The sequence below is a fragment of the Microtus pennsylvanicus genome, chromosome 6 (genome assembly GCF_037038515.1).
Source record: "Microtus pennsylvanicus isolate mMicPen1 chromosome 6, mMicPen1.hap1, whole genome shotgun sequence".
NCBI lineage: Eukaryota > Metazoa > Chordata > Mammalia > Rodentia > Cricetidae > Microtus > Microtus pennsylvanicus.
In genome coordinates, this window is record NC_134584.1 from 87,148,711 (window position 1) to 87,166,422 (window position 17,712).

The following is a 17,712-nucleotide window of genomic DNA, read 5'->3' on the forward strand; positions in this document are numbered from 1 at the left end:
CTACTCATGGTCCCGCCCACCTCTCTTGGCCATCTTTAGCGGAAGGCCTCTTGTTCCTACGAGCCATTTTAGCCTTGTAACTGCTGCGCCTGGCAGGCCCAATGCGGATGGAGGTGTTTTCAAAGGGTGTGGTGGTCACAGCTACTTTGTTGCCGCTCTGGGAGAAGGGAGGGAAACCCATTGGTTAGAGGCTGCTGGGTCTTGTTCCACCCTCCCTCCGTGGACGCCTTTCCTTTCCACTCACCTTGAGGATCAGCTCCACCACCTCGGGATGCACCATGCCGTGCACAGGCTCACCGTTCACGTGCGTGATGAGGTCTCCAGCACAGAGCCCCGCCTCTTGTGCTGGACCCCCTTCCTCCACGTGCTGTAAGTGGGAAAACCCACAGGGGCATGATTGGGGGGTGGAAAAGGAAGAAAGCTCCACACTATTTGCTCTGGCTCTTTATGAAGTAGGCATTATTCTCCCCATTGCACGGACGAAGAAACTGAGATTAGAGAACTAAGAGAGAGAGCGAAGTCTCACCTAGACTATCCTGCCTTTCACCCCCCATTCCCCAGCTCGTGAGACTCACCCACACAATATGGTGGACACTGTAGACATCTGAGTCGCCCATGTAGACACGAATAGCACGCAGCGTGAACCCGTATTTCTTGCCTGAGCGTTGGATGGTGATGGGGGAACGGAGTCCACTGACAGCGGGTGAGTAGTCCCGGCTAGGTGAAGAGTCCCGTGACGATGGATTGGAGGAGAGAGATCGAGGGGACATGGGACTAGCAAGGGGTGAGCCTCCGTGTGGGTCCACTGCAGACACAAAACAACGGTGAGAGATCAGGACCAACCTGACAGTGCCACCCCAGTGTCTGTCGTTCACGCCTTCCAAGTCAAAGCCCCATTGCAGGTTCTTCATTGCTCCATCCTGACAGCAAAGGGGCCAGAGACAGGGCAGGTGCACCTGCCAATCACCACTGCAGGGAGCCCCTTCCCTGGCGGGTGGGGCCCAGCTTCACCTGCAGGAATCATGACGGACAAGGCGGTAGCCGAGGCTGACTTGATAACTTTGCCCCCAGTTCGAGAAGGTCGCTTCTCCACAGCAAGATCTCCAGACAGCTGCTGGTGCCTGGCCCTTCGCAAAACCAGGTCATTGGTGGCCCTGGGACCTGATGGGTCTCCATCCTTGGAGGGTGGGCACAGGTCACCTGAGTGTGAGCGCTCAGCTGCAAGAGAGAGCAAGAGCTATCAGGTGAGGGGCTTTTCACGTACTCTTCCTGTTCCGTATGCTGCACAGAACAGCCACAGGCCCTGTGGTACAGCCTCTGGCCCTGGAGAGCAGCACCAGCCTTCCATTTGGCTGAATGACAGCCTGGGATAGTGAGTGTTTTTATTTATTTGTTTGTTTGTTTTGAGAAAGGGTCTCAGTTTGTAGCCCTGCCTATTCTAGAACTCACTGTGTAGACCAGACTGGCCTTGAACTCACAGAGATCACCTGCCTCCCTGGAACTGAAACTGTGAACAGCTGTGAGCGGTCCTATAGTTCAGATCCTGGGAACTGGACCTGAGTTCTCGGAAAGAGCAGCAAGTGCTCTTAACCACTGAACTATATGTTTCCAGCCCCCGAGTGATCTTTATAAAAGGAAATTAAGCTAGCAACCCCCACTCGCCTCATCCCCACCTCAGTGGTAGAATTACCAGCTCTTCCAAACTACACTTCTTTTTTGTTTTGGTGTGGTTTGGTTTTTCGAGACAGGGTTTCTCTGTAGCTTTGGAGCCTGTCCTGGAACTCGCTCTGTAGACCAGGCTGGTCTCGAACTCACAGAGATCCGCCTGCCTCTGCCTCCCCAGTGCTGGGATTAAAAGGCGTGCCCACCACTGGCCGGCTTTGTTGTTGTTGTTGTTGTTGTTGTTGGAGACAGGGTTTCTCTGTAGCTTTGTTTTGTAGCTGTGGTTTTGTTGTGTGGCCTAAATTCTGGGTCTTAAGCCATAGCCCCAGGCACCCCACTGAGCCTCACCGACCCTGGTAAGCTCTCTCAGTGGTAATACCCTCAGGCAGGTGCATGTCCAGTGTGTGGGATCTTGCATACACTGTACCACGTACAGTCATTGGATGCTCAATAGATGGTCCCTGGGGAACTAGAGAAGGCACTCACAGGCCTCCGGGTCTCCAGGAATAGAAATGCCCTCTCCTTGAGCTGCCTCTTTGGTGAGGCGCGTATCCAGTGAGCTAGAGGGATCGGAGCTGGGCCGAGGAGGCCTGCGGAGTCGAGCCTCATCTTCGTCCTCCTGAGGGGCACTGAAGCGGCTGGGCTCCAGCAGTGCCGAGAAACGTCTGCGCGCTCCCAGCGGGGGGCTGGCCTCCCCCTCCAGGAAACTGGCTTCAGACGCTGAGAAGCGCTTACTGCACAGAGGGCGGCCAGATCAGAAGGGACACTCCCATTCGGCCCCGCCCTGGAGCCCCTCTATAGCCCTGCTTACATCTCCGGGGAACCCCCTCTCCAGGTCTTCTCACGCAGAGTCAGGCCACCCAGTCCCTCCCGCTTTCCGGCCACCTTCTCCTCTGGGCCCTTGGCGCTTGGATCCCGCTTGCTGGCGCCTGATGCTGATACAGGGGTCTTGGGCTCGTGCTGCGACAGCTGCTCCATACTGCTGTACACCTAAGAGCCAAGGAGTGGGAGGTGCTGAGTCCGTCTTCGCGCGACATCCAGTCAGTTTTTCTGCAACCGCGCTCTGTCCTCCCTGGGCGCCGTCTGCTCAATTCTACAATTCCCTGCAGTTCTGCCCTCCAGAACCCTCAAAGTCAAGCCTGCCTGTTCTAGACCCTCCCGGTCCAGCTCCCTGACCGTTGTGCTCTCTACCTTCCACAGCTCCTGTCCGTTGGGCACCAGGCTGGGCCAGGCATCCCTCCAGTTGCTCAGTACTGGTTGGACCTTGCACAGCGTTGCCCCGCCTCCGCGGTCATCCTCAGGCCAGCCCAGTGGCAAAGGTTTGCCCTGTAGAGCCCCACCCTCCACCCTAACAAGGTTTCTCCACTCCCTAGCTCCCCTTCTGCAGCTTTCCAAACTGAGAACCCTGAGTGCCTGGGACCCTGGTGCCCACAGGCCTTCCAGCCCAGCCCGCCTTGTCGCACCTTGCTGAAACGCGGAGAACAGGAGGAGAATTGGCGGATCTCTACGGGCTCCTCCTCGGTGGTGTCGTCCTCGTCGTAGGAGTTCACATGGTGATACCTGTCCGAACGGGCTGGAGAACCGCCGCCTCCTCAGAGCCTAGCCAGACTTTGACCTCGCCATGTCCCCTCCAATTTGCTCCAGGTTCGTCCCCTAGACGCCTCCCCCACCCCCATTCTCCAAATCTCTCTGCCTTTCCCGAGTCTGGAGGAGGTCAAACTACCAGATCTGCGTTTACAGCACCCTGCACCCTGACTCCACCTCAGGCTACTACAGATCTTGCTCCCTACTGGGTTACAGACATTTCTGAGCATCCCCTGCCTTCCACCAATCCCCACCCTCCCGCACGGGGTATTGGAAACAGAACCCGTGTCCTCCAAACGGGTAGTAAGGACTCTGAACCCTTGAACCTTCTTCCCAGCTTTTTCTCACCTTTGTTTTGTTTTAATGTGTCTGAGTGTTTTGCCTGCATGTATGTCACGGCGCCACACCCATGCCTGGTGCCCGTGATGGTCAGAAGTGGATGCTGGATCCCCTTAGGCCTGAAGTTACAGCTGGCTGTGAGTTGGGTGCTGGGAATAACTGCTGAGCCATCTCTCCAGCCCCACCACTACCCTTCTGAGAGGGTCTCATTATGTAGCCATGGCTGGCTAGCCTGGAACTCACAGAGATCTACCTACATTTTTGCCTGCCAAGTGCTGAGATTAAAGCCGCGTGCCACCATGCCCAACTTCAAAACGGTTTACTGTAGCCAAGGTAGCCTTGAACCTGAGAGGTAGTTGAGGATCACCTTGAACTCGAGGTAGCCCGGCTTCCCAAGGGCTGGGATAACAGACATTTGTCACAATGTCCAGATTCACTTTCTATTTTAAAATGGGGTCTCACCAAATTGCCCAGGCTGTCCCTGAACTCTCTGTAACACAGAAAGCCTTCTTAATAGCTGGGAGGACTGGCCTGCACCCTGAGGCCTGAGCAGCTTCAGCCTTTTTATCCTGACACACCTCAGATGGACCCTGTCCCAGCCCTCTTAGATCTCATTTTCCCTACCCCCAACTCACTGTCAAAGTAGCTGGTGTCATCTTCTGACTCTAGGTGGGGAATGAATTCTGCCTTCTGCCGCAGCAGCCCCGTCCAGTCGAGGTCTCGGAAGAAACTGTGCTGCTTCACTTCAAAAGCCCCACCTGTGGGCAGGAGACCCCTGACAGCCTGCCCGGCCACCCTGCCACCCAGCCCATCAGGCCACCTTCCACCGCAGGCCTCAGCTGGACCAGTTCTGCTTCCCAGGCTCAGCGGACTGTGCAGAAGGCCTCTTACCTGCCCCAAGTCGGACCAGGGGGTTGGTCTGCAAGAGGCTAGATATTAGGAGCTGGGCATCTGTGGGCAGAGCCTCGTCCCCTTCAGGCCACAGTATGTCATCTGCAAAGCGAAGGGAAGTTGAGCGGTCCAGCCTGCCCGTCTTTCCACAGTCCCACCTACCCACCTAGGAGGCACGTACCACTGATGACCTGTCCAAAGAGCTCTTCTGGGGTATCCCCGAAGAAAGGCACACAGCCTACCAGGAACTCGTAGAGAATGATCCCCATGGCCCACCAGTCCACTGGCTTGCCGTAGCCCTGGCGCAGAATGACCTCGGGCGCGATGTACTCTGGGGTCCCACACACCTGGGGGCAGGCGGTCAGCCTGTGCCCTGGCCACAGAAGGGGCCTCAAGGGAGAGCTGTGCCCCCCACCAGGCCTGGGCCCCTAAGGTCCTTCCAGGTCACTCCACCCTTGGTGACCCCCATGCCCGCCACACACCTGTTTGTCCAGGAACTCCCGGGCATCCTTCTCAATGTGGCCTTCATATAAGTTGGTTGTGAGACTCATGAGTCCCATCTTGGAGAGGCCAAAGTCCGTGAGTTTGATATGACCCATGGAGGTGATGAGGAGGCTGCAGGCACAGGACATAAGCAGGTTTCAAAAGTGAGTCCTTTCCCTTCGCCCCTGCGTCTCCCAAGGAACAGGAAAGGGTTAGAATAAAGGTCAAGACTCACTTGTCTGGTTTGAGGTCACGGTGCACGATGCCATAATTGTGTAAGTACTCAAGGGCCAGAACTGTTTCTGCAAAATACATCCGAGCCATCTCCACGGGCAGCGCGCCAATGTTCTTCAGGAGAGTGGCACAGTCGCCACCTGAGAGTCAGAGGAGGGATTCAAAGGGGGGTCACCCTGCACCCAAAACCAAGCACACAGCATGCACCGTGTCTCTACTTCCATTGTACCCATTTGCAGAAGGGGAAAACTGAGGTCTAGGGATGGAGCCAGTCTCGGAAAGAGCTGCACTCTCCTAGGCTCACCTGCTATTAGCCATCTTCTGGCATTGGTATGACCAGCCCCCTTTCTACATAAGGACTCTGACTCAGGTCTGACTCAGGCAGGAAGCTGATGATCGTGAGTTTTGTTTGGAATCAAAGACAGCATGACTCGACCTCTTGAGAATTGAACCTTTAGGGTCAGAGTTTTTTTTTTTTTTCGAGACAGGGTTTCTCTGTGGTTTTGGAGCCTGTCCTGGAACTAGCTCTTGTAGACCAGGCTGGTCTCGAATTCACAGAGATCCGCCTGCCTCTGCCTCCCGAGTGCTGGGATTAAAGGCGTGTGCCTGGCTTTTTTTTTCATAGTAAGAAAAGTATAACCATATTTATTAAACTGGAGGTAAGTCCTGTACAATAAAAGAACTTCTGGAGGCATCACAATCCCTGACTTAAAACTCTCCTACAGAGCTACAGTACTGAAAACAACCTGGTATTGGCATAAGAACAGACAGGAGGACCAATGGAACCGAATAGAAGACCCGGATATCAGTTCATACATATTCGAACACCTGATCTTTGATGAAGAAGCAAAAAATATCAAATTGAAAAAATAAAGCATATTTAACAAGTGGTGCTGGCACAACTGGATATCAACATGTAGAAGAATGAAAATAGACTCATATTTATCACCATACACAAAACTTAAGTCCAAATGGATCAAAGGCCTCAACATAAAGCCAGCCATATTGAACCTCATAGAAGAGAAAGTGGAAAGTACTCTGGAATGCATTGGCACAGGGAACCATTTCCTAAATAGAACCCCAGCAGCACAGACACTGAGAGAAACAATAAATGAGACCTCCTGAAACTGAGAAGCTTCTGTAAAGCAAAGGACACGGTCAATAAGACAAAATGACAGCCTACAGAATGGGAAAAGATCTTCACTAACCCCACATCAGACAGAGGTCTGTTCTCCAAAATATACAAAGAACTCAAGAAATCGGACACCAAAAGAACACATAATCCAATAAAAAAAAATGGAGTACAGACCTAAACAGAGAACTCTCAACAGAGGAATCTAAAATGGCTGAAAGATACTTAAGGAAATGTTCAGCATCCTTAGTCATCAGAGAAATGTAAATCAAAACAACTCTGAGATTCCATCTTACACCTGTAAGAATGGCCAAGATCAAAAACACTGATGACAACTTATGCTGGAGAGGTTGTGGGGTAAAGGAAACACCTCTGCATTGCTGGTGGGAATGCAAGCTGGTATAACCCCTTTGGATGTCAGTGTGGTGATTTCTCAGAAAATTAGGAAACAACCTTCAAGACCCAGTAATACCACTTTTGGGTATATATCCAAAAAATGTTCAACCGTGCCACAAGGACATGTGCTCAACTATGTTCATAGCAGCTTTGTTTGTCATAGCCAGAACCTGGAAACAACCTAAATGCGCCTCAATTGAAGAATGGATGAGGAAAATGTGGTACATTTACACAATAGAGTACTACACAGCAGAAAAAAATAATGACAGCTTGAATTTTGCAGGAAAATGGATGGAGCTATAAAACATCTTTTTGAGTGAGGTAACCCAGACACAGAAAGACAATTATCACATGTACTCACTCATAAGTGGTTTTTAAACATAAAGCAAAGAAATCCAGCCTACAAACCACAATCCCGGAGAATTTAAACAATGCGGACACTAAGAGAGAGTTACATAGATCTAATCTACATGGGAAGTAGAAAGTAGAAAAAGACAAGATCTCCTGAGTAAATTGGGAGCATGGGGACCTTGGGGGAGAGTTGAAGAGGGAGGGGAGAGGCATGGAGGGGAGCAGAGAAAAATGTAGAGCTCAATAAATATCAATAAAAAAGTGAAAAAAAGAAGTCTGTCAGAATATAAAAAACAAAAACTTGAGGTAAGGTGGGCAGGGAAGAGAAGGAGAAGCACATTCTGGAATGACTTCTCAGACCAGCACTCACACTGGTACCCAGATCAGTGACTGGGACACCGCCCTCCCAGCTGGCAGAGCCTTTCCTCCCCCGGGAAGAGCAGCAGGAGACTGCTCCACCCCACTCTGTTCCCTCTGGATTTCTCAGGCGGCATTCTGGGAAAGCGGAATCACCTCTGCCACCTGCAAGTTACTCAGAGCTGACAGTTCTTTCATTTAAGGAAGAAGAGCAGGTGTGGCTGCTTAGGAGGAAGGCAGGAAGGCGGGACTGGAGGGCCGCACAAACCCAACGGAGGGAAACCCACTCCGGGACAGAGGTTTTTAAATGTAGGCTCCTGGCCTCCACCCAGGAGTGTTATTAGTCAGGACGCAGGTGGGACCCAGAGCCTTGCGCGTGCTCAGCAACCACTCCACTCCTGAGTCACACTCCCAGCCCCTAATGGTGGCTTCTAGAAGGATGTTTTACTACTGAACCACATCCCTCCTCGAATATCAGTATTTCAATCTGCCGGATAGCCATTCTCCCTTTTTCTTACTGGGGGGGGGGGCTGCCACTCAGGGCAGGGTACCTAGGTCAATATGCAGGAGGTTTATGTTCTTTTGCAGGAACATTGGCCATAGCACGGAATCTGCTGGGAGGCAGCCTTGCTACAGTCGGGTATATCAGGAGAGAATGTGCACGAGAAAGCGGGGCTGTGTGATGGCCAATGGCTTGATAAGAGCAGCACCTAGATACAGCCACTCCTAAAGGGGGCACAGACCTTTCCATCAAGTGAGCTGATATATTTCTTTATTACATAAGATAGGAAAATATAGATGAATGGCTGGGGCTGAAACTAAACACACACAGGGTCCTGGGTTCAAACTCCAACACGCTTCAGAAATAGAGAAAAATGGAAAATAAATGTAAAATATAAAGCAAGAATGATGATGTAAAATATGAGCTTTAGTTAGTTAATACTGTAATTATTTAGTTAATTTATTTATGGTATTTTATTTACGATAATATTTATTATTAACTAAGTCATAGCTGAAGCTGGCCTTGAACTTCCTCTACCTATGAAGGGCTGTGGACATGGCCCAGCGGGAGAGTCAGTGCCTAGAATCCCCCAATGAGGAGTGTGCCTGAACAGAACCCCCCCAAAAAAGCAGAATTGTAGAGGGACAAACATGTGGAAAGTGAAAGGGATGATGGGTGATGCTGCACCCCTCTACTCCCAGCGCCTTGGAGGCTGGGGGATGCTGCACCCCTAGTCCCAGCTACCCGGAGGCTGGGGGATGCTGCACCCCTAGTCCCAGCTACCCGGAGGCTGGGGTATGCTGCACCCCTAGTCCCAGCTACCCGGAGGCTGGGGGATGCTGCACCCCTAGTCCCAGCTACCCGGAGGCTGGGGGATGCTGCACCCCTAGTCCCAGCTACCCGGAGGCTGGGGGATGCTGCACCCCTAGTCCCAGCTACCCGGAGGCTGGGGGATGCTGCACCCCTAGTCCCAGCTACCCGGAGGCTGGGGGATGCTGCACCCCTAGTCTCAGCTACCCGGAGGCTGGGGGATGCTGCACCCCTAGTCCCAGCTACCCGGAGGCTGGAGGATGCTGCACCCCTCCAGTCCCAGCTCCTTGGAGGCTGGGGTATGCTGCACCCCTAGTCCCAGCTACCCGGAGGCTGGAGGATGCTGCACCCCTAGTCCCAGCTACCTGGGGACTGAGGAAGGAGATGGAACAGGGTCCCAGTTTCAGGTCAGTGTCAGCTACACACTGAAGAGTATTTCAGGAAGAAAGACAAGGAAGGAAGAAAGACAGGAAGGAAGGAAGGAAGGAAGGAAGGAAGGAAGGAAGGAAGGAAGGAAGGAAGGAAGGAAGGAAAGAAGGAAGGAAGGAAGGAGGGAGGGAAGGAGGGAGGGAAGGAGGGAGGGAAGGAAGGAAGAATTGGATGGATGTGATCACAATTGTCTATAATGATCTCTGGTGCCCTCTTCTGGGTGCAGGCATACATGCAGGCAGAACACAGGACACTATATACATAATAAATAAATAAATAAAATCTTAAAAACAAGAAACAAAGCTGAGCGGAGGTGGTGCATGCCCTTAATCCCAGCACTTGGGAGGCGGAGGCAGATGCAGGCGGATCTCTGTGAGTTCGAGGCCAGCCTGGTCTACAAGAGCTAGTTCCAAAGCTACAGAGAAACCCTATCTCGAAAAAACACAAAACAAAAAGCCAAGAAACAAAAATGAAAATACAACTAAAAAATAAAAAAAACAACCAACCAAACAAAACAAAACAAAAAACCCCCAAGAAACAAACAAACAAAAAAACCAGGTGCTCCAATGAATGGGTGAAAATAAATGAATTGATGAAAAGATGAATATAGAATACAAATTGAGGGGCGTATTTACATACCAATAGAATTCAAAGCAGCTAAGCCTGTACACCCCCCCCAACTCACTCCTAAACAAATAAATACCATAATGAGCCCCAGTACTCAGAAGGAGGAAGAAGGAAAAACAAAGTTAGAGGTCAGCCTAGGCTACATATTGAGACCCTGTTTCAAAACAAAAATCAAGCCAAATAAGCGATGGGCACAATGGGCAGACAGATCAAGAACAGGATAGCAAACAGTTGGGAAAACAAGCATATGATCTAAGGGGTGACCCTGGATCTAGAGGGTGGCCCAGCCACGTTGGCTGGCGCAGAAATGCCCCAGAGGTGGCCGCACCTTCCACATACTCCATGACCATACAAAGGTGGCGCCGGGTCTCAAAGGAGCAGAACATGCCGACCACAAAAGGATTCTCCGCAAACGTGAGGATGTCGCGCTCCACGAACGCCTGCTGGATCTGGTTGCGTAGGATCAGGTTCTGTTTGTTGATCTTCTTCATGGCGAAGCGCTGCCTTGTATCCCGGTGCCGCACCAGGTAGACGGCCCTGCGGGGGAAGGGAGCGAGGACCGGCCATCACCTCCGAGACACCCGGCCTCCGCCACCCTCCCCCCGCCAGAGCCCCGGGTGGCTCACCCGTAGGCACCATTGCTTATGAGTTTGATAGTGTCAAAGTCACTCTCTCCAGGTGGTTTCTTGGCCTTTGAGGTGCTGCTGCGACCCTGCAGGGCAAAGTGCAAGATCATCGTCATCACCACCTTTACACATGGGGAAACTGAGGAACAGAAGGCATGAATAAGCCCTTTATCCAGTCTGCACAGGGAGAAAGCAACAAAGGTGCCACCTGAACCAGAACTTTCTCTGGTAAAGCATTCCTAACTTGGCTATTAGGAAAGGCAGAAAACCTACAAAGTCGCTAATCAGAATAGCACACACATAGATAAAATGTTGCTAGAAGTTGGGAGCTGGAAAGATGGCTCAATGGATTAAGGGACTTGCCACCAAGTCTGACAACCTGAGTCCCATCTCCAGGACCCACAGGATGAAAGAAGAAAACAAATTCCCAAAACTTGTCCCCTGCTTCCATATGCATGCTGTGGCATGTATCCCCTCCTAGTCAATAAAATAAAATAAAATAAAATAATTTTTTTAAAAAAAAATATTTATTTATTTATTATGTATACAATATTCTGTCTGTGTATATGCCTGCAGGCCAGAAGAGGGCACCAGACCTCGTTACAGATGGTTGTGAGCCACCATGTGGTTGCTGTAAATTGAACTCAGGACCTTTGGAAGAGCAGGCAATGCTCTTAACCTCTGAGCCATCTCTCCAGCCCAATAAAATAAATTTTTAAAAATTTTAAAAAACTGGGGCTGGAGAGATGGCTCAGCGGTTAAGAGCATTGCCTGCTCTTCCAAAGGTCCTGAGTTCAATTCCCGGCAACCACATGGTGGCTCACAACCATCTGTAATGGGGTCTGGTGCCCTTTTCTGACCTATAGGCATACACGCAAACAGAATATTGTATACATAATAAATAATTTTTAAAAATCCTTTAAAAAATTTAAGAAGCTGAATATAATAAAAATGTTTAAAAAAGAAAAGGGACCGCCAGGTGTGGTGGTACACACCTGTGAGACAGGAGGCACAGAAGCTAAAGGCTACATAATGAATTCCAGGTTACTCCTAGCTACGTCAGAGACCTTGTCTCAAATAACAGAGGAAGAGGGACTGAGCAAATCCAGAGGTGGAGATAAACCAGTGTCCCTGGGATCTGAGGGAGGGAACTGGGTGGCATTCAGTATGTTAGAGATTTCTTTTTGGCAATGGAAAGAGAAGTCGTAGCTAGCTAGAGTCACGCTGGACAGTAGTGCAAGCATGCTACAATGTTTACAGGGGGGCTAGAGGTCAGTTGATTCCCAGCACAACCAAAATCAACAGCAAACAGAAAAAGTGGTTCAGTTGGTGACTTCTGCTATTTTGCAAACATCTGCAGTCTCAAATACTGGGGAAACTAAAGCAGAAGTTCACTTGAGCCCAGGAGTTTGAGGTTAGTCAAGGCAACAGAGCAACAACCCACCTCAATATTTGTAAAGATTTGTTTTTATATGTGAATTACGGATGGTTTTGAGCCATCCAATGAGAGTGTTGAAAATTGAACTCAGTTTCTCTGCAAGAGCAGAGGTGTTCTGTTCTTTTTTCAAATATATAAATTTAATTTATTTTATTTTATGTTCATTGGTGTTTTGCCTGAATGTGTGTCTGAGTGAATGTCAGAAGCCCTGGAACTGGAGTTACAGACAGTGTGAGCTGCCGCCATGTGGGTGCTGGGACTTGAACCTGGGTCCTCTGGAAGAGTAGTCGGTGCTCTCAGCCACTGAGCTATTTCTCCAGCCCCAAATGTTCTAATCTGAACCTTTAAGCTAGCTCTCTGGATGCTAGTCCCTACATCCCAAGCATTTTAGTTATTTATTTGCTTTTAACTTGGGAGCTTTGTTTGTTTGAGACAGGATCTCTCTATACAAGTTCTGGCTGTCCTGGAACTCACTATGTGAACCAGGCCAGCCTCTAATTCCCAGACCCACCTGCCTCTACTTCCCAAGTGCTAGAATTAAAGGCAAGTGCCGCCATACCTACCCTCAATTTTTTCCCTTCCTCTCTCTCTCTTTCTTTCTTCCTTTTTTTTTTTTTTTTGGTTTGTTTGTTTACTGAGACAAGGTTTCTCTGTGTAACAGACTGGCCTCTAACTCACATGGCTCCTCCTGCCTCTGCCTTCTGAGTACTGGGATTGAAGGTGTGCTACACCACCACCTGGCAAATCTCAATTTTTAAAAAACGGCAAACTAGGGGCTGGAAAGATGGCTCAGTGGTTAAGAGCATTGCCCGCTCTTCCAAAGGTCCTGAGTTCAATTCCCGGCAACCACATGATGGCTCACAACCATCTGTAATGAGGTCTGGTGCCCTCTTCTTGCCTGCAGATATATACACAGACAGAATATTGTATACATAATAAATAAATAAATATTAAAAGCAAAAACGAAAAAAAAACACGGCAAACTAGCAGGGTGATGGTTGTGCATGCCTTAAATCCTAGCACTCGGGAGGCAGAGGCAGGTGAATCTTAGTGAGTTCAAGATCAACCTGGTCTACAAAGTGAGTTCCAAGGTAGCCAGGGCTGTGACACACAGAGAAACCCTGTCTCAAAAAAACAGAAAAAAAAAACAAGCTAAAAAAACAACAATAACAAAAAACTAAAAAAAAGGTGACATAGTCCAGCAGTACCTGGGAGGCTGAGGAACAGTATACTCATGGTTCTCGGCCAGCCTGGGCAAAATAGTGGGACCCTGTTTTTAAAATGTGAGGTCTTGGGTCTGAGGCGATAGCTCAAGTCCATAAAGTGCCTGCCGTGCAAGTATGAGGGCTCGAGTTCAGTTCCCCGCAATCATCTGAGTTGGCAATGGTGCCCGTGTGTAACCCCAACACTGGGCAGGGTGGAGGCAGCCGATGTGTGGAGTTCACTGGAGAGCCAGCCTAGTTGACTGGTGAGCTTTATGTTCAGTGAGACACTTTATTTCAGAGAACAAGGCGGAGACTTATTGAGGAAGACACCAAATACCATCTCTGGTTTCCACCTGTACACATGCACGCGCGTGCGCACACTCCACACACACACACTCACATGCCCTGAAAGGATGGCTCAGCCAATCCAAGTGCTTGCTACTCTTTCAGAGAACCTGAGTTTGGCTCTTTGCACCTATGCCAAGTAGCTTACCACTGCCTATTAATCTAGTTCCAGGGGATCCGATGCCCTCTTCTAGGACACCCACACCCATGTGTACCCACACACACAAATAATAATAATGATAAGAAACAACAAGAAGTCTGAGGATGGAGTTCAGCAGCAGAGCACTCACACAAGGCTCTGGGCTCCGCGCTACCACGTGGAGAAAGAACTATCGCACTGATGGGGAAACTGAGACGCAGTGTGAGACCAAGGCCGCCCCGCAGCCCCTGGCCGGCCCAGCGCCAAGCTCTGGCTGCAGCTCACCTCGGACGTGTCGTCTTGCTCAGGCGTGTTGGAGCCCCCGCTGTCCTGCTCTTCCAGGCGGACCACATCTAGAATGAGGTGGGTGTGAGCCGCTGCCCCACTGCTCGGCCCGCCCCCTCAGGCCCCTTGCACACCTGGAAAGGGGTCCCGGGTGAGGCCCAACTGTCGGATGATGTAGCGGGGGATGTCAGTTTTGACCAGGTGGCCCTCCTTGGCGTGTCCCTCGGCTGCCTCCAGCAGGTGGTAGAACTCTTCCGGGTTGAATTCCTGGGGCAGATGGACTTAGCTTGCTGTGCCCGCCGAGGGCCACCCCATCCCCCACAGCCCTCCAGCAGCCCCTCACCAGGCACTCCAGAAGCCTTGCAGGGCGAGAGATGATGATTAGCAGTTTCTTCACCAGCTGAGTGACAAAGGCCACCTCCAGGCTCTCAGAGCGTTCGTAGGCCTGCAGCGAAGGAAGTGAGGGAATGGGGCTCACGGGTCAACTGCTCAGCCAGGCCTCCGTTCTCAGACCCGGCTCCCCAGGCTCTGGGGCTGCACAGAGTCCGCAATGCTGTTACTGTCCCGATTCCAGAAGAGAGCTGGGGGTGCAAGCCCAGCTCTGCTCTACACAGCAAGAGAGACCCTGTCCAAAGGGATGGCTATTTATTATTTGTGTATGTGTGAGGCACAAGGGTGTAGGAATGTGTGTACCATGGTGTGTGCCACACGTGGAGGCCAGAGGACATCTTTGGGGAGTAGGGCTGTCTCCTACTGTGGGCTCAAGGGGGGTTCCCAACCCTACCATTCTTCCAAGACTACGTTTATTAAAGTGAGTGGGGCAGACATCTTGGAACTTCAGATGTGGGTCAGTGGCAGAGGAGGGCCTGCTTACCTGGGCTTTATCCTCAATACACACACACACTGGGGTGGGGGTGGCAGTCAGGGAAATGGCTCAGCAGGTTATAGTACTTGCTGTGCAAGTCTTATAGCCTGAGTTTGGTTCCCAGAACCATGACAGAAGTGACTCCCACAAGTTGTCCTCTTGTGTGTCCCCCATAAAAATAATAGGTAAAATTTAAAATTAGAATGAGGGGCTGGAGATGGCCCCACAGTTAAGAGCAGTGGCTACTCTTGCAGAGAAGCCAGGTTTAATCCCCTGTACCCCCACAGCACCAACAACCTTCTGCAATTCCGGTTCCAAGGGAGTATGGTTTCCGTGGGCAATGCACATACATACTCATGCGCAAACATACATGTAGGCCAAACACCCATATGCAGAAAATACAAAAACACATCTTTAAAAACAAAATAAAAAAAAAAAAAAAGCCGGGGGCTGGAGAGATGGCTCAGGGGGTAAGAGCACTGGCTGCTCTTCCAGAGGTCCCGAGTTCAATTCCCAGCAACCACATGGTGGCTCACAACCATCTGTAATGAGACCTGGTGCCTTCCTTGCCAGCAGTACATTGTATGCTTAATAAATAAATCTTTAAAAAAAAAAAAAAAAAGCCGGGCGGTGGTGGCGCACGCCTTTAATCCCAGCACTCGGGAGGCAGAGGCAGGCGGATCTCTGTGAGTTCGAGACCAGCCTGGTCTACAAGAGCTAGTTCCAGGACAGACTCCAAAACCACAGAGAAACCCCGTCTCGAAAAACCACAAAAAAAATAAAATAAATAAATAAAAGGAAAGGAGTGAGCAACTCGCCGTCCTCGACTCCTGCTAGGCACAAGGTTAAACGGCATGGGAGCTGCAGAGCAAGCACTGGAGACAGGTCTAACACAAGCCTGCTGCTTCCTCCGCTCAGGGCACACTCCTTCTGGCTCTTTCCACAGAAGCCGTCTACTTATTATACTTGTCCCAATTCCCATGTCACAGCCCCAGAGAGCATCCAGTCACTGTTTTGTTTCCCTCCTAGCCCTAAATGTCAGCTGATACCATGATCCTTGACCTGTTCCCATGGTTCCTGAACTGGCACTTGCACCACAGGAAGACTGGGATACTTGTCTTCTGTGCCAGCCATGTCCCAGCACAGAGGAAGGGCTCAATAAGTGCCCTCCACGATCCTTGACTTGGATGGGATACTGTCTCGTCTGCTGTTATTCATATACCCACTAATTTATTAATTAATTCCCGCATTCATTCATAGGCAAAGTCTGCTATGGAGGGCAGGCTGGCCTGGAACTTGGGATGCTCTTTTTGTTTTTTTTTTAAGGTTTATTTAGGTTTGTTTATTTATTATCTATACAGTGTACTTCCTGCATGTCTGCCTGCAGGCCAGAAGAGGGCACCAGATCTTATTACAGATGGTTGTGAGCCATCATGTTGCTGGGAATTGAACTCAGGACCTTTGGAAGATCAGGCAATGCCTGATCTTAACCACTGAGCCATCTCTCCATCCCCCACTTGAGATGCTCTTACCTAAGCTTCCCTAGTACTGATTGGCAGGCGTGTGATGCCACAGTCGGTTCACCCAATGGTGTGTGTGTGTGGTGCTAGGGACAGAAACTGGGGCTAACACATGTTAAGCGAACCCTTTGTCAATGAGCCATGCCCCCAGAGACACGTATGTAATATTTGTTGAGCATGTACTGTGAGCCAGACATTGGAGTAGGGAAACCAAGAAAGAAGACAAGTAAAGATATACAGAATGTGTTGTGTGTGCAGAGTTAGAAATTACACACAGCCTGGGTGTGGGGCTGCAGGTCTGTGACACCGGGAAGCCGAGACGGGAAAATGGCAAATTCAAGGCCTGCATGGGTTATGCAGTGATTTGAAGGCCGGTCAGTGGGCAACTTAGTGCAAACTAGAGATGTATCTTAGTTGGTAGAGTGCTCCCCTAGCACGCAAAGGCCCTGGGATGCATTCCAGCATCTCATAAACCGGAAGTGGTGGCATAAAACTGTAATCCAAACACTCAAGAGGTGGAAGTTGGAGGTTCTGGGGTCCAAGGCCATCCTTGGCTACATAGCAAGGTGGGGACCCGCCTGCACTACTTGATACCCTGTCTTGAACAAAAAGAAAAAGGAAACAAACAAATAGGGGCTGGAAATGTAGCTCAGTCATAGAGCACTTGTCTCAATTATTCTAGGCCACTGGGTCATGGGGTTCAATTCCAGTGAGGGGTAAGAGGGGAGGGTCTAGGCCATCGGAGAAGGTGACAATTGCTTAAACAACTAAAGGCCGCTAAGGAAATAAATTCCAGCTCCTCCATCAGACCTAGAGTGGGAACCACCTCCCAGCCTCCGCCTCCCGCTGCTCTCCCGGCTCCGTGCACTTTGCGGGTGGAAGAACAGGGCAGGACCTGCCCGGCTCGTGGACAGGGTCTGAAGCCCTTGACACTCACATCCTGAAGCAGCTTCTCCAGATTTTCCTGCAGTTCGTAGAAGTAGACGGTGGTGATGAGCCCATCGCGGGACTTGGTAAGGCAGTCTCGAGCCAGTTCAATGATCTGGTGGTGGATGAAGCTGAGCACGCCGTCGGCCAGCGGCAGCACGCTATCAGGTTCGTAGGCGCGGGCGAAGTCCCGCAGCTTCTCTTCCATTTGCGCAGTGGCCTGGGCAGCGGTACAAGGATGCAGGGAGAGCTTGGAGGCTGTGGTCACCGGAGCCTGCGCTGCGCACGCCGACCGCTAGGGGGAGCTCGGAGCCCAGGTGTGCCCGCGAGCTAATTGATGGTCATGGGGTGTGGGGAGGGGGTCTCACCTTTGGGAACCGCTCCTTGTACACGTGGTTCATCATCACGATTTCGTTGTCGTAGGAGGAGGGGGAGCGGCCGGGACTGCAGGAAAAGAAGTCCCTCTGTCCAGCACCCTGTCTTTGTGCTGACGCCCCAAACCCCCGCGCGCTTCACTCTATTTTCCCAGGGCCGAAGATTCTTGGTCGTGCACCAAAACCCCATC

At 50.8% G+C, this 17,712-nt stretch overlaps 1 protein-coding gene across 3 annotated transcripts in view; it reads right to left on the bottom strand.

The window, feature by feature from the left end:
- The window catches only part of Mast1 (microtubule associated serine/threonine kinase 1), a 37,915-nt gene that overhangs the window by 3,719 nt on the left and 16,484 nt on the right, over nt 1–17,712 (bottom strand). For all 3 annotated transcript variants that reach the window (XM_075976728.1, XM_075976729.1, XM_075976727.1), the window contains 19 exons: nt 17,516–17,591; nt 17,158–17,367; nt 14,179–14,280; nt 13,970–14,102; nt 13,836–13,903; nt 10,424–10,509; nt 10,126–10,334; nt 5,195–5,333; nt 4,959–5,091; nt 4,658–4,823; nt 4,477–4,578; nt 4,221–4,343; nt 3,126–3,235; nt 2,474–2,652; nt 2,149–2,396; nt 1,012–1,218; nt 576–805; nt 245–367; nt 21–157 (listed from right to left, as the gene is read on the bottom strand). In XM_075976728.1, coding sequence (XP_075832843.1) covers nt 21–157; nt 245–367; nt 576–805; nt 1,012–1,218; nt 2,149–2,396; nt 2,474–2,652; nt 3,126–3,235; nt 4,221–4,343; nt 4,477–4,578; nt 4,658–4,823; nt 4,959–5,091; nt 5,195–5,333; nt 10,126–10,334; nt 10,424–10,509; nt 13,836–13,903; nt 13,970–14,102; nt 14,179–14,280; nt 17,158–17,367; nt 17,516–17,591 — 2,781 coding nt within the window. The remainder of the gene's footprint in view (nt 1–20; nt 158–244; nt 368–575; nt 806–1,011; nt 1,219–2,148; nt 2,397–2,473; nt 2,653–3,125; nt 3,236–4,220; nt 4,344–4,476; nt 4,579–4,657; nt 4,824–4,958; nt 5,092–5,194; nt 5,334–10,125; nt 10,335–10,423; nt 10,510–13,835; nt 13,904–13,969; nt 14,103–14,178; nt 14,281–17,157; nt 17,368–17,515; nt 17,592–17,712) is intronic.